This window comes from Cydia amplana, chromosome 11 (assembly GCF_948474715.1).
Source record: "Cydia amplana chromosome 11, ilCydAmpl1.1, whole genome shotgun sequence".
Lineage (NCBI taxonomy): Eukaryota > Metazoa > Arthropoda > Insecta > Lepidoptera > Tortricidae > Cydia > Cydia amplana.
The window spans coordinates 17520333-17537260 of record NC_086079.1 but is presented as its reverse complement, the minus strand read 5'-3'; the positions used below and the strand labels follow the sequence as shown (position 1 = coordinate 17537260).

Here is a 16928-nt window from a genome sequence, read left to right as displayed (position 1 = left end):
AGATTAAATAGAGATCACATTTCGAGCACTCGATTATAGTTAGTTTCAGACTCTGGTACATTCGCCTCATATTTATTTTTCAACTTATATCTAGAGAATACGCGTTACATATAAGTTTACTTGACTGTACACTTTTTTTCGTATTATCTCTCATACTCCGTTATTGACCGAATGCAAATTGTATTGTTTCGCAATACATTATTGGATGTGGGTATAGGTACAGTCACCTGCAATAATATGTTACTCTTCGAAGACCGCAAAAATATGAGACACGCTCTTGTGGCTCTAAGTCCTCTAAGAGTAAGATTGAGTCAGATATTGAAAAAAATGACTTGATATTCATTTAAAAAAAATAGGGAATGACTATATCCAGTGACTAATAAAAATAGTAGTACTTACTCAAACTTTTCTAATAACTAATCAATTTATTGGATTTGTTTGTCAAAGTTATGATCAAACGCACACCAAAACTTCAGGAATTTAGCCGTGCAATCATGTTTATACTTACCGTCGCAAAAGTATATAGAAATATCAAATAAAAATTTCGACATTTTCTTAAATGATGTTCGGAAAACTTGTGCTATTCGACTCTTATACGGATATCTTTGCCAGGCAAGTCAGATATAGGTACACTTGGGGATTTTGCAGAACAAAGTGTACCATTTATTTTTTACAACAGCTTGTGGGCTATTTTTATTGTGCAACTGTATTAGTAGGATTATTGAAAACAAAAGTGGCCTCAGTTTTCTGTACAAATTTGAAGTCTGTTTTATGACGGCTAATACAAAATGTATGTGAAAATGCGTCACAAAACTGTCGATTTTTTCCGGACAGTTTTTCGGAATGTAATATGTAAAGTTGCAAAGAGCACTGTGCGGATATTACAGCCACAGACCGCATGTCGACTATCGCGGGTGCGCGGGCAGCAGCTGCACGTAGTTGGCGGGGAACAGACCGAATAGTCCTTGCGGCCCCACGCCCTACGAATGTAATAGTCTGTCAAGCCGGATATGTCAGTAGCAATGTAAAACAAACTAAAGTATGGTATCCCTAGGAAACGAACAAAAAGCAGCAATGTACATCGAACAACGATGAAATGTAAACAAAACAGTTCCACAGATAAGATATAAATGACGCGCGATTCTCGAACAATTCAAACGTGGCGTTGCTAACCCGCGATTTTCAAATTTGCCGCCTGTTTCTACTGACAAGATTTGCTTGACCAAGTCATAGAGAAAAAAATACATAGAGTGCTCACTCCATACATCAGTTCAGACTATTAATTTCAGTGTCTACATCTAGCATCGAGTAGCGGAACTATCAGTACTGCTACTTGACAATAGATGTAGCACCGACCGGAAAGTCTTATCTCAACAGCATAAGACTTTCCGGTCGGTGGCGACATCTATTGTCAAGTAGCAGTACTGATAGTTCCGCTACTCGATGCTAGATGCTAATAGTCTTTTTGGTACTAAAACTGATGTATGGAGTGAGCACTCCATGTATTTTTTTTCTATGACCAAGTATATGTAAAGATGCAAAGAGCACTGTGCGGATATTACAGCCACATACCGCATGTCGACTATCGCGGGTGCGCGGGCAGCAGCTGCACGTAGTTGGCGGGGAACAGACCGAATAGTCCTTGCGGCCCGACGCCCTGCCACCAGCCCGCGTCTATCTGCTCGATGTGCGTGATGATGTCGCCCGGGTCGAACGTTATTTCCGACTCGTCCGCTGTGAATGGGTAACCGTTTATTGCCTCACAAAAAATGTAATGCGAGTAACAAAGTATATCTTATACCTTTAAACGAGCAATTCTTGTATATTTATTTATTTATTCATATATATATTTTGAGGATCTCGGAAACGGCTCTAACGATTTCGATGAAATTTGCTATATGGGGACTTTCAGGGGCGAAAAGTCGATCTAGCTAGGTCGTATCTCTGGAAAAACGTACATTTTTGAGTATTTTTATGTTTCAATAATCGATATTAAACTTTCGTGAGACATATTTTAAACTGTTTAGACACACGAGCCTGAGGAAGGACCCCCGAAGGGCCCGAAACATGTCGCCAATAGCGACTAAAAATTCAAGTGAGTGAAACCGTTGTCGTCTAAACATTTTTATGTTTTCCGACCAAAGCTCGGTCTCCCAGATATTAATAGAGACAAACCAAAGAAAGTCTGCAGCGCTAGATTAAAAGTAGTTTTTAAAAATCAGTATGCGACAACACCACAGAAAATGGATTAAATAGTCTTGATACTTGTGAAATTTCTACCATATTTACCGTCTATGAAAAAATTAAGCTGTATGCACAGCTAAATTTTTATGGTAAAATAAATTTCATTCCAACAATAGATGTCACTATTAATATGTAGACATATACTAATATTGATAAATAATATTGGGAGAATGTGACATTTGGCTTCATCAAAATTAATAAGCTTTTGTAATATCCGCGACGGCGGTAAATAGGCACAGAGGGCCTACCGCGAACACCGAAGTTCTCAATATGCGAGCATCTTTCTCTTTTACTCCCATTAAGGCGTAATTAGATTGACAGAGAAATTGCCCGCAATTTGCGAACTGAAGTTTTCGGAAAAACGAAATAAACCATTAAAACAATAAACATATATTAAAAATTAATTTTAGCTTTAACTAGTAGGTACCCATGCCGTGAGCATAAGCATGGAGGTTGTGGGTTCGAGCTCAAAACCCGGCTAGTACCAATGAGTTTCTCGAAATGTTAGAGGAAGTTCATAAGTATGCCTATACCTATTAGGTGTGTTCAATTTGCTGTGAAACCTTAGTCTAAACCAATATTATATTATCTAAGTAGGTACATATGGTGAAGTATTAAGATGTTTCATTCCACTTACCCGTCATCAACTCCAAATTTTGTAAACATTGTCGTTTTTCAGCTTGAATCGCCTCGTGCTGACTTTTTACAAGTGTAAAATTATTCGTCATGCGGAAAAGTAACTCCCGCACGCCGGTTTTGTAAGGTTTCACCATGTTTATTCCGTTCATCACAAAACACAATGAATATTTAAACGATTTTGACAAACAGATACCATAGTGCATGACGTTTACTGACTGCTTAAAAAACATTGCCATATGTAGTTTTTTAATTCGATGTCAAATTATTGCGCTGCAGACTTTCTTTGGTTTGTCTCTAGTTATTTAAAACAACACCAGCCCTCAACCTCCTTCGGTCGTATTTTAAAACTCGCCACTAGTTGCGAATTTCCTATTTTTCGGACTTGTATCATACAACGTTATACAGTACATATGGCTCTTTAAATTTTCGACATAGGCACGTATTGTGATAATTACCGCACTAGGGCGGTAAAATTGCACCATATGTAGGTACTCTAGAGATACTTAAACATGTCCAAATTATTTACCATAGAGAAACTGAGGAGTGTCTTTTCAAAAGGGCTTATTTTTGTATGGTTTTCATTGAAAAATAAATAAGCCATATTGAAAAGACACTCCTCAACTATAATATGAACATAGAGAAATATAATAAGACAAGAGTGCTCACTCCATACTTCAGTTTTGATACCAAAAAGACTATTAATTTCAGTGTCTACATCTAGCATCGAGTAGCGGAACTATCAGTACTGATACTTGACAATAGATGTAGCACCGACCGGAAAGTCTTATGTTGTTGAGCATAAGACTTTCCGGTCGGTGCTACATCTATTGTCAAGTATCAGTACTGATAGTTCCGCTACTCGATGCTAGATGTAGTTGTAGACACTGAAATTAATAGTCTTTTTGGTATCAAAACGGTATCAGCGTAATTCGACCAATTCGTTTTTCGTTCATTTCTTATGTCCGTCTCATTCTGTGTTCGTCACTCATTCTTTATTCGTCTCGATCGCTATATGTCCCTATCGTCTTAAGTACAATTAAGTAACCTGTCTCTTTCTTAACAAGTCTTTTTCGTTTTTCGTCACGGTCTTCCTAGGACTATGTCTTTGTTTGTGTGTCTCTTTTTTGGTATCATTCGCACTTTATCTTTAGTCACTTTCGTTATTCGTCTCACTCTTTTTTTGTCTTTAATGGTAACTCGTTCCGTTCTTTTTTGGGCTCGTTCGCTAATCGTCCCGTACTAAAGTAATATTAAGTACGCAGATTGTATAAATAGAGTCATACCTCCTTAGCATTTCCAAGCAAATGAACTGTCAGAATTCAAAGTGTTATTTTAAATGTCAGACTAGTACGAAATTACCATAGAATTAGAATAGACAAGAACAACTGTCAATCTTCAAAAGTGCGACCAAAAATGAAATGCAAGTGTGTGCGTAAATTGTCTATGTGAGATCAAAAATAGTGATGTCATGTTACAACATATTAATAATCTGTCGGTGTTTGATTGCTTTATCGACTACTTTTTCAAATGTGTTATTTTAAACGTTAAAATTCTACGACATTATGATGTATAAAATAACACATGCACTGCGTGTGCTATCAAAATCGTTACAGCCTTATCTTAGTCTAACTCAGCGGTTCTCAATCTTTTTTTTTTTGACGGAACCCTTTTGGAAAGCGAAATACTTGATGGAACCCTACAATATAACAATAGTTTTTAGAAGTGTATTTTTTTATTAATAAGCACAATAATTATGCTTATTTTATTATTCTAAATTCTTGCGGAACCCCTGCAGGGGTGTCGCGGAACCCTATGGTTCCGCGGAACACACTTTGAGAATGGCTGGTCTAACTCTTACTGTGTTGGAAAGTGAAGTTTAAATTTACTGCTAAACATCTGCACCTTCAAAAAGGTATAACAATCGTTATTATTTGAAGTCGGTTATAAAGGTTAATATCTTAATTATGTCTTGTGAAGAAATGATTACATAGCTATTAATATACCGACAAGTTATCGATACTGTCATCTGAACATTTTGTCAAGCCCTAGCGTAAAGTAACAGTTTATGTTTTTACACAAAATATTTTAAATTATTGAGTAATATGATAAAATATTAGCACACAAAGGAAGAAAAACTTATAATCAACTGTATAAACCGGCTTCTTACACTTTTTATGCTGTTAATTTGACAAAATATCGTTAAGAAAATTTCGCTCGGAATATCATTATTCCTCTGAAATAAGTATTTGCTAGGTTTATTTGGCCCCGTGACACTGAAATCCGGTACACTACAAGACACTATCTTCATTGTATTACTTTATCAAATAGTTTTCTTCCGAATTTGTGTATATTTTTCAAATTGAAAATTACGGTGATACGCTCTTGGCCGTCCGCGGCCGTCGTCAAACTCAAAAATGGTCACGTTTTCTCATTTGTAGTCTGACTCTTTCGCACTCATGCGATGTTCATATACGTGATGGCTTCCCTTTCGCACACTTCAGCTGTCTGTCAAGCGCGAGCGCGAAAATGACAAGTCTGTGGAAATTACATGAAATTATGACGATCACTCGGTCAATAAGATATAATTTTAAAAAAAATAAGATTGACGGAAAAAGATAGTTACAAATAGTGACCGAGACGCAAAACGAATGTAACTAACTTAGAATTAGACTGAAAATGAATGAGACTAATCACGAATGTGACTAATAACGAATGCATGAAAAAAAATGAGACGAATAAGTGAATGAGACAAAAATCGAAAGGGAATAAGAAAGAATGAGTCCTAGGAAGACCATGACGAAAAACGAAAAAGACTTGTTAAGAAAGAGACAGGTTACATAATTGTACTTAAGACGATAGGGACATATAGCGATCGAGACGAATAAAGAATGAGTGACGAACACAGAATGAGACGGACATAAGAAATGAACGAAAAACGAATGGGACGAATTACGCTGATACCATCAAAACTGATGTATGGAGTGAGCAATCTATGTATTTTTTCTCTATGATATGATATGAATGAACTTACCTGCTTGGTAGTCATATAGAGCCCTCGCAGTAAGACCGGGATCGTCGTCCAAGTCCTCGTATATCGTGCCTTCCTCTTCTAGGCCTTCTGGTGACACATCTGCAAATATTAACCATATTTTACACATCAAATATTGTTTCTCATCAGAGGGGCTACTGCGAAAAGCGAAAATTGCAAATCGCGGGGATCTTTCTCTTTCACTCCAATTAAGGCGTAATTAGAGTGACAGCGAAAGATGCCCGCAATTTAAAAACTTCGATTTTCGCGGTTACAGCCCAGATGTCTTTAGATATCTCCTAAGCATTTTTACAACATTACGCATACGACGTTTGACAATTCAGTGACCACAAAACATATATAGCTGGTCAACCAAGTCTTGTCAGTAAAAAAAGGCGCGAAATTCAAATTTTCTATGGGACGATATCCCTTCGCGCCTACATTTTTCAAATTTGCCGCCTTTTCTACTGTCAATATCTGGTTGACCCAGTATATATGGCGCAGTAAAGCACCATCTGTTTTAAACTTATGCACACATTTTTTTTTTTGTAATTAGACATTTACAGACATATCTAACAAAGTATCTACGATTTCATTGATTCCATATTTGTAATTTTTGGTTTTTAGGGTTCCGTACCCAAAGGGTAAAAACGGGACCCTATTACTAAGACTCCGCTGTCCGTCCGTCCGTCTGTCACCAGGCTGTATCTCACGAACCGTGATAGCTAGACAGTTGAAATTTTCACAGATGATGTATTTCTGTTGCCGCTATAACAACAAATACTAAAAACAGAATAAAATAAAGATTTAAGTGGGGCTCCCATACAACAAACGTGATTTTTGACCGAAGTTAAGCAACGTCGGGCGGGGTCAGTACTTGGATGGGTGACCGTTTTTTTGCTTGTTTTGCTCTATCTTTTGTTGATGGTGCGGAACCCTCCGTGCGCGAGTCCGACTCGCACTTGGCCGGTTTTTTTTGTAATTCTAACAAAGTATCTAATATTTCATAGGGTCCATATTTGTAATTTCATTCTGTAATTTCTGATTATTTTCATTGCTTGTAACAATTTGACATGTAAAATTACTCACCATCACTAGTATTAGTCCCATTAGCCTCCTTCTTATAATTAACGTTTTCTATAACAGTATTCTGTCTGCTCAGCTCCGCTTTCCCATTTTCCTCTGCTATATTATTCTTGCTATACGGCGATCTCTTGATGGTACTAAACTTATTGTCGCTATCATCATCATCATTTTCATTCGAGCTCGAATACGATGCATCGAACATGTCATTTTCTAAGATGTTTTGTTTAATCATAGGTTCACTCTGTAGCGAATCGGCTATAGGTCTGTATTCATTATCTTTAAGTTCTGCATAGTTTATGGCACTGAAGGAAGTCGGGTCGTTTTCGGTACTGGGACTTAAATCGACTGTGGGGTCTATTATAGGTTCGTATTGTATTTGCGAGGGGGTTTCTAGGCTCATTTTGATTTTGTCTATGTTTTTGAGGGGGCTCGTTTTGGGTTCCTGGGGCTCGGCGGGGGGGAGTTTGTGGGGGGAGCGGTTGGAAGGGGAGAGGGGGGGGAGGGAGGTGGGCTGCGGTTGTGTGAATGTGTTGATGCGTTGCGCGATGACGGAACTACGGACGGGCTTCTCTGGTATACTGTTCGATCTGGAATAATTAAAAAAAAAAATTAACATGGGAGCAAAGTTTGTTTACCACTTGTATTAATATTACGCCTTGGAAAAGCGATACAAGTCAAAATTGGACAAGTGTAGCGAGTAGTCCAAGAGTCACTAATATTCCTAGTTAGCTAAAATATTTATTTTATTTATTTATTTATTTTAATCTTATTGCACAATACATGAAGGTACAAATGGCGGACTTAATGCCTAAAGGCATTCTCTACCAGTCAACCAATGGGTTAAACCACAAAGATTAAGTATGTAAGTGCAGTGTGTTTTAAAGTAAATGAATTTGTAAACAAGACTATATATGAATATAAACTATATTGATAAACTTACACATATACTTAATACAAATAAACCTACATAGATACTATACATATTTATATACCTAGTGTGAATCATTAAGTTGACGAAGAGGAAAGTTTGTCTAGGAAATTCTTGCGCAGCATGCGCTTGAATGTGAATTTGGTCTGCGCTTGTCTGATAGGTAGTGGGAGAACGTTCTGAAGTCTGATAGCCTGGACAGTGAAAGAATACTTACTTAGGTGTAAGTTGTCCCTGAGCCAAGTTCTGTTGGAACAGGGCCCGGGCACAGGCCGTAGAGGAGCCGATAAGTTGCCTCGCCTCCTGCGACCTCTGCCTCCTGAGTGCCTCGCTGCTTGACACGCCGGTAGGACTCGTTGGGTCGGGACTCGCCACTCTACGTAAACAAATAGTCGTTAGAAATAGCAAAAAACCGGCCAAGTGCGAGTCGGACTCGCGCACGGAGGGTTCCGCAACAAAAAATAGAGCAAAACAAGCAAAAAAACAGTCACCCATCCAAGTACTGACCCCGTCCGACGTTGCTTAACTTCGGTCAAAAATCACGTTTGTTGTATGGGAGCCCCACTTAAATCTTTATTTTATTCTGTTTTTAGTATTTGTTGTTATAGCGGCAAGAGAAATACATCATCTGTGAAAATTTCAACTGTCTAGCTATCACGGTTCGTGAGATACAGCCTGGTGACAGACGGACGGACGGACGGACGGACGGACGGACAGCGGAGTCTTAGTAATAGGGTCCCGTTTTTACCCTTTGGGTACGGAACCCTAAAAAGCATTGGTACAAGCTGGAGTAGCGGTAAAAGCTTATCACTTTTTAGGGTTCCGTAGCCAAATGGCAAAAAACGGAACCCTTATAGATTCGTCATGTCTGTCTGTCCGTCTGTCTGTCCGTCTGTCTGTCCGTCTGTCTGTCCGTCCGTATGTCACAGCCACTTTTCTCCGGAACTATAAGAACTATACTGTTGAAACTTGGTAAGTAGATGTATTCTGTGAACCGCATTAAGATTTTCACACAAAAATAGAAAAAAAACAACAAATTTTTGGGGTTCCCCATACTTCGAACTGAAACTCAAAAATTTTTTTTTCATCAAACCCATACGTGTGGGGTATCTATGGATAGGTCTTCAAAAATGATATTGAGGTTTCTAATATCATTTTTTTCTAAACTGAATAGTTTGCGCGAGAGACACTTCCAAAGTGGTAAAATGTGTGTCCCCCCCCCCCCTAACTTCTAAAATAAGAGAATGATAAAACTAAAAAAAATATATGATGTACATTACCATGTAAACTTCCACCGAAAATTGGTTTGAACGAGATCTAGCAAGTAGTTTTTTTTTAATACGTCATAAATGGCCTAAATACGGAACCCTTCATGGGCGAGTCCGACTCGCACTTGGCCGCTTTTCTTTCTTTCAGTGCCGAAAATCCGACTATCGGGTATTTTATAATTTCGTTCCCGGGCCGGACGACCCGATAGTCGGCATCGTGGTACTACAGCTTTATATGACGAAATTTTGCTGGCCTGGCGCGGATGTCTTGTTTGGCTGGGTGGCAATTAATGTGTTAAGACTCAGTTTCATTGGTTGGTACAACGATTAGTGAAACATAAGTCGATAACTCGGTCAATATGTCGCAGCCATCTGGTTAAATTAGCCAGGTAATTAGTCGCCTAGGCTAATCATACAGTGTGCGGTGACTCGCCGCAGGCAGTAAGTCGAAACTACCCTTTCCTACCCATTGTTCTGGTTAGGAAAAATATATAAAAAGACGGTCAAAGGTTATGTATATCCTGACGAACATTGCCAAACTAAGTAATTAAAAAGAATACATAATAAAAACAACGGGTTGCACTCAGGGACTGCCGGCAGAAGTGAAAACTCAATGAGTAGTGCAAAATGCACTATGTATAATTGAGGTTAACGCCATCTAGCGTTATTTCGTCGCATTAATTGAAACCCCTAAGCACATCACTGTTAGTACTCGAGTTATATTAATACCAGTTAGAGCGAAACTCACTAGATGGCATTTAAATCAATAAAGAAAATCTCAATGACATTACATGTAAGTTTTTCGATCAGGTCACGTGACCGTCTTACGGTCACGTCGTCTCTCGCGAGTTTAACATTTTTTCCCCACCTCAAAGAGTGCACAGCGCCGCTAAAGAAGTTTTCACTTAAAAAAAATTAGGGTAGGAATTAGGGTAGGGCACTTACTTCTGTTCTTCAACCTTAGCTCTCCTCTGGGTGGCTAATTCTTCTTTTCTCCTTGCATCTTCTTCTGCCATCCTCTTTTCCTAAAATGTACAATTACCACAATTGAAAGAGTCCGAACAGTTTTGTATTGCTGAGTAATGTTGAGTTAGATGTACAGTCAGCAGCAATAGTTGCTAAGCGGGCGAGGTGTTCAAAATAATCTTGATGCGACTTTATTGTTAAGATAATAAGAGCGCGTCAAGGTAATTATGAACACCTCGCCCGCTTAGCAACTTCTGCTGCTGACTGTATAAAATAGGCCTACACACAGAGACACACTAGCGCTCCGCTATCGGTCAATCGGTCAAACAAACTATGTAGTTCGTCTTTTAGTTCCTTTAGTTCAGTTCGGTCGTTGAACTTGTTGGGAGCCGGGAATGAATAGGAATCGATTTTTTTTTTGAGAATAATAAATATCTTTAACCCGATTTTACACTTGATTTTGTTCCAATCACTAAATATAATTCAATTTGTACGATATGATTAGGTCGATTTTAAACATTAAAACACCTTAACACAATAAAAAAAAATTCAAATATGTATATAGAAAAATATTTGGTTTTCCTTCATACTTTTTGGGCTTTGGCGTGTCACGTGATTCTTTCATCTCGTTCGCACTTGTGCCAGCGATATTGTGAACCGTTTCGTTCCGACCGTTTTCTGTTTCACTCAATCAAGCGCTCTCCAATCTCACTGAACTAAAGGACCTAAAGACCGATTAGGAGCGCGCAAAAAGATTTAGTTCCTTTCGGTCCTTCACGGGATTTCATTCTTAACAGTTCTTAGTTCGCGACCGACACAAGCCTAGTGTAAAATCGCTTGACATATTTTTACAATAAAAACACTTAACCCTTAGACCGCCAAAGACGTCAACTGACGCGCGCGTCTACAGCCCAATATCAACCTTCGTGCATTCCGACAAGGTTCACAATCATGCGCCGAGCACAATAGGCGTGGCGTGGCGTTCAAATGATTAATCAGGATAAAGGTTAACTGGAAGAGATCCTTTAAAGGGATAAGTTCGCCTTTGTACTAATGACGAATGTTATTTTCCCAGTTTTGTTTTTATTTTAGTACAATAAAGTGTTTTACTACTACTACCTCATCATACTTTTTATTAGGAATAAACACTAAGAACTACTTAATTTTTAGGGTTCCGTACCCAAAGGGTAAAAACGGGACCCTATTACTAAGACTCCGCTGTCCGTCCGTCCGTCCGTCCGTCCGTCCGTCTGTCACCAGGCTGTATCTCACGAACCGTGATAGCTAGACAGTTGAAATTTTCACAGATGATGTATTTCTGTTGCCGCTATAACATACAAATACTAAAACAGAATAAAATAAAGACTTAAGTGGGGCTCCCATACAACAAACGTTTTGACCGAAGTTAAGCAACGTCGGGCGGGGTCAGTACTTGGATGGGTGACCGTTTTTTTGCTTGTTTTGCTCTATTTTTTGTTGATGGTGCGGAACCCTCCGTGCGCGAGTCCGACTCGCACTTGGCCGGTTTTTTTTTTTTATTATCTTACCTCCTCTCTCCTTTTCCTTTCTGCTTCTACTCTCTTCTTCTCTTCCTGTTCTTCTTTTAACCAGAACTGGTCGCGCTCTGACGAGTTGATTTCTTGAACTAAAACAAAAAAAAAGTTACTTTTATATAGGACTCCAAAACTATTAGAAAAACCGGACAAGTGCGAGTCGGACTCGCCCACCGAGGGTTGCGTGCTTTTTAGTAAGTATTTGTTGTTATAGCGGCTACATAAATACATCATCTGTGAAAATTTCAACTGTCTAGATATCACGGTTCGTGAGATACAGCCTGGTGACAGACAGACAGACGGACAAAGGAGTCTTAGTAATAGGGTCCCGTTTTTACCCTTTGGGTACGGAAGCCTAATAAATAAAAGGAACGCAGAAGTGTATGTTAACCCTTTGACCGCCTAAGACGTCAAATGACGCGCGCAGCTCCAGCCAAATATCAACCTTCGTGCATTCCGATAAGGTGCATAACGTGCCTCGCACAATAGGCGTGGCGTGTACGTGTACATGTACAGTACCAATACTCATGGTAAGACTAGTGAGGAAAACTAAAGGGTTTTTTTTATAGTTGTACAATCGCCATCAGATATATCGGAGCGGCCAAGGCGCTCATAAATATCTGAACACGCCTCTATTGTCAGGGCGTTAGAGTGCGTGCTCAGATATTGTGAACACCTAAGCCGCTACGTTTTATAAAACCTGTTTTCTTTGAATACATGTCCATAAGAATTAAAATAAGTGAACTATTAATATAACGCACCTCTACGCAAACTTTGCCTTCTTTTATTAATCTCTTCACTTACATTCGACGTCAAACTAAAATGTTTCCGAACTAAAAGTGCCATTATGATTAATTTTAATAAGTTAAAAAGAAACACCCACACTGCCCTTCACAGTTGAAGTAATAATGAATTCGACGGTAAATGTTTACAATTCATTGTAATAACAACTTTGTTGACAAATTAAATGTCGTTAATTATGATTATATTACAGTAAATATCGGATCGGATGATGTGGTTCAGCGAGTGCAATTTGGGTTGGATTTAGTCTGGTTCCGGTCAGGTAGTCCTTATTAGTTAGTTTGGACTAACCACAAGAGGCCCAGACGCAATTTTTTGGTATAGAAGATCAGATGACTGTAGACACGCGTTTTTTGTAAAAATTACCTTGTGTTTTTGTGATAGACAGCCCTAAGTGTCTCTAAGCCAGCGGTTCTCAATCTTTTTTTTTGACGGAACCCTTTTGGAAAGCGAAATACTTGGTGGAACCCTACAATAAAACAATAGTTTTTAGAAGTGTATTTTTTTATTAATAAGCATAATTCTAAATTCTTGCGGAACCCCTGCAGGGGTGTCAGGGTTCCGCGGAACACACTTAGAGTATGGCTGCTCTAAGCTAAGGCACTATAGTAGGGAGATAAGTTTTGGTGTTAAAAAACTAAAAAATTTACGGTTTTAAAGTTTACCTGGGTTAACTTTCTGATACGCCGTTCCCACAGGGCCGCTAGGCGGCAGTTCCTCACTCCTCCCAGACTTGAAGTTGAAGGCCGAGCCGGCCTTCGCCAACTTCTCCAGAATCACCCTCTCCTCAAGGTCGTCTTCGGTGCGAGCGTGCATGGTTAGGTGAAAGCCCGTGAATAAGGAAGAAACGTGTTTGATATGGTTCGCGCAGGTGCCTTTGCGGACCGTTGGGGCGCCTTCACCCTGTGGAGTTAAATGAAATTTTGTGATGATGGGTATAACAATATTGAGTGTTGGTAGAGGTAAGGCGATTTTCAAATATAAGGTCGCGATTCGAACGCTGTCTCGTACCAATACCAATGAATTTCTTGGAATATACTATGGTATGCATAATTGCATAAAAGATTCCAGAATATGTGTACATTTCTACACCTTAATCCATTGCAATAAGGTTTCGACCTAATTTTAATATATACCAGTAAATCTCATTTATTATTCTATTTTCGTACAAGTAGATATGTGGTAGATATTCTTAGTTTCGTACACTATAGAAAAATACACGTGAAGATTTTTTCGTGAATGACAAAATTGGATGATATCAATACTGTTGATGGTCAATGTGGGCATTTTTATTTAGTTGTCGATTTTTAGGGTTCCGTACCTCAAAAGGAAAAAACGGAACCCTTATAGGATCACTCGTGCGTCTATCTGTCTGTCCGTCCGTCCGTCTGTCACAGCCTATTTTCTCCGAAACTACTGGACCAATTAAGTTGAAATTTAGCACACATATCTAAGTTTGTGACCCAAAGACGGACATGTAACGTAAACAAATGAATTTTAAATATGGAGGCCCCTTTTGGGGGGTAAAAGAGCAAATTAAAAAATAAAGTTTTTCAAACTATATCGTGTTACATATCAAATGAAAGAGCTCATTTTGAGAATCTCAAATATATTTTATTTATAATTTTAAGATAAATAGTTTAGCAGTTATTCAAGAAAATAAGCAAATAATGACCCCCCCCCCCCCCCCCCCTTTATCTCTGAAACTACTGAGTTTAAATATTTGAAAAAAATACACTAAATAGTTCTTTACCTAAAGATGACAGGAAAACCTATTATAAATGTGCAGTTTTTGATGGGTTTTTTACTCACTTTTCATTAAAAAAAAACATATTGTTAAAAAATTGTGTAATGTACGGAACCCTTGGAACGCGAGTCCGACTCGCACTTGGCCGGTTTTTTTGTTAGATTAGAATTAAAATTTATCGGAATCTGACTATAAATAAAATGTCAACAAAATAATAATTAGCCTTAACATTTTTCCAATGCCACCTGTGGGTACACCCTCCCACAGATAAGCAGTCATACATTCTTGGCCCTGCCATTATACAGAAAACAGTCTTATCTCTTATCACTCACCTGCCAGTTGATAAGCACATATTTAGATATGCTGCTGTCTGGGACGTCTAACTTTAGAAATGCGTATTGTATTTTTCCACTGTTGAATTCATCAATCAGCTCTATTAGGCCTCCGTCTCCTTTGCTTACAAACTTTAGGTCACTGGATAAGCCGTCATAGCCAAATAGAGCCCTGAAATAAAAAATTAACATATAAAATAAATAAATTATGGGACAATCTTACATTACCTATATCTTAATAGTTATTGTAATACCTAACCCTATATATGGACTTCATGTGTTCGAAATAAAAATATTTCATTTCATTTCATTATACAATTCAAACTAGTCCCTAAGTGAAGCTCAATAAGGCTTATATTATTAGGCTTATTAGGCTTTTTTTTTTTTTTATATTGTGGTTATATTGCTAATGTTATTTATGTTTTGAAAATAAGTAAGACTTTATTACTAAATATGGCTTGCAAATTAGAGATAGCTAAATGACATTGCCAGGACTGTTGATATAAATTACTGAAAAGCATTATAATCTTGATTTCATAATATTTGTTTTGTATTATTATGACATCATTCAAATAAGATCCTAATTATTGGGAGCGTTCAAGTATTACGTAACGCAATTTTTGGACATTTATGACCCCCCCCCACCCCTCCATGTAACGCGCCGTAACGTTTTTCTGTACCCCCCCTCCCCCTAGTAAAACGTTACGTAACCACCAAGTGACCATTTTTTACCTAAAGGCCACAATTATGTGGCGTAAAGTACCTGCCGGCCTAGCCAAGATGACAATCACTATCTCTTTGACGAAACGCTTTGTGTCTCTCTATCACTCTTCCATATTAGTGCGACAGTCACAGTTGCGTTTCGATCGCTACGGAGCGATAGCGATTGTCACTTTGGCTAGGCCGGCTGAAGGGTTAAAATCAATGTTACGTAACACGTAGTTCAAACCCCCCCTTCCGCCCCTGTAACGCATCGTAACGTTTTACAAGACCCCCCCCTCCCCCCAAATGCGTTACGTAATACTTGAACGTGATATTTTACATTGAGGACAGCAGTTAATTTTATAATGTATTTGTTATTTATATAAAATACAGCAATAATGCAAACATTTGCATAAATATTGTGTTTGTACTTATGCTTTTGTTATGCTAGCTTCCTAAGGCCCAAGGTCCTACCTATAGTACCTATTCAGTTTGATGTAATTTAAACCATGTTCAATTGGAACAGACTCGCTTTTGCTTTGTTTCGTTCAATCTTCAAACAACGCTAAATCAACTCTATTTCCTACAGTTTAGGTTCAAATTTCAGTGGCAATTTGAAATAAAGTATAGATTCTAATGGTATTCATAATACACAAACTACATCTATCAAGTCCAATGTGGCAGAATATCATATTACATGAGCTTCCCAGCATTGTCCCAAAATTTACACAGCTCACATGGGGGAGTATCATATTACAAACAAATACAAATAGGTTAAATTAAAACTATAATTTTACAGCACATATGGCTGATTTAATGAAGGAAAATACTTCATTATCCTTACTGGTATAAGGAAAATGGTTACAGAATAGTGAGATATGGTATATTTATTCAAGTCAATCTATTTTTCTGATCTGATAAAACTACATTGTTATAACTGGAAAGCTGAAAGAAAATGCATCTAGATTAGTGAACTAGGACATGCATTTTACATGAATTTCTGAGTAAAGCCACATAACATGTTTAATCATTAATACCGCATAGTAATACGAGTTTTCATTACACGTAGTGAAAGGAGTGTACTAGAAGCATCTCCTTGTCTGGATTGAATGCAATTGTTGACATCATTGTTACAGCTAATATGGACGCATCGCGGACACAACTCTAATTGATTCATTAAATTAATGCAGACAAGCTCGCGTTTATTAAATCGGCAAGTAGGTCGCTGTTGTGTAAAACTATAACTTGTTAATACGCACCAGTCAGTATCAGTTTTCTCGTCTAATACGTCCTTCCACGCGGCGACTAACGCGTCCTTGTGTTTATTTAAGTTTATAGCCATTTTACATTCTTCGCATTAACGAATTGAACACTGTAAAATGCAAAATCTCTGTGAAATCGTTAAAGCCGACGAACGGGCGGCCTGACTCACAACAATTTCGACCGACAACAGCCATAGACTAGATAGACCGATGATAATTTGACGACAGCTAGAACACTTGTTGCCATATGTAAATATTTTTTGTATCTCTTTCTTTCAAATGAAAGTGATGACAGTCCAGCAACCACAGACAAGACATCTATGCCCGCAACACACAACGCGAAGACGAATCTCGAAGTGTTTAGCACAATTT

The 16928-nt window shown here is 38.2% G+C and overlaps 1 protein-coding gene across 1 annotated transcript; it reads right to left on the bottom strand.

Moving 5' to 3' along the window:
• Nucleotides 1-1582: 1582 nt before the first annotated feature.
• On the bottom strand, nucleotides 1583-16769 carry LOC134652074 (drebrin-like protein). Its single transcript, XM_063507227.1, has 9 exons — nucleotides 16554-16769; nucleotides 14593-14764; nucleotides 13179-13416; nucleotides 11707-11804; nucleotides 10139-10218; nucleotides 8143-8301; nucleotides 7001-7584; nucleotides 5915-6013; nucleotides 1583-1734 (listed from the first exon to the last, which is right to left on the bottom strand). The coding sequence occupies exons 1-9, from the start codon at nucleotides 16634-16636 to the stop codon at nucleotides 1583-1585; spliced, it is 1665 nt and encodes a 554-aa protein (XP_063363297.1). The 5' UTR covers nucleotides 16637-16769.
• Nucleotides 16770-16928: the final 159 nt, after the last annotated feature.

Excerpts from the sequence above, each read along its gene's own strand:
- LOC134652074 (XM_063507227.1), bottom strand. The coding sequence starts at position 16,636 with ATGGCTATAAACTTAAATAAACACAAGGACGCGTTAGTCGCCGCGTGG. Across the intron at positions 14,765-16,553 it reads GAGAAAACTGATACTGACTG|GGCTCTATTTGGCTATGACG; the intron begins GTGCGTATTAAC and ends TTTTTATTTCAG. Across the intron at positions 7,585-8,142 it reads CAGGGACAACTTACACCTAA|ATCGAACAGTATACCAGAGA; the intron begins GTAAGTATTCTT and ends TAATTATTCCAG.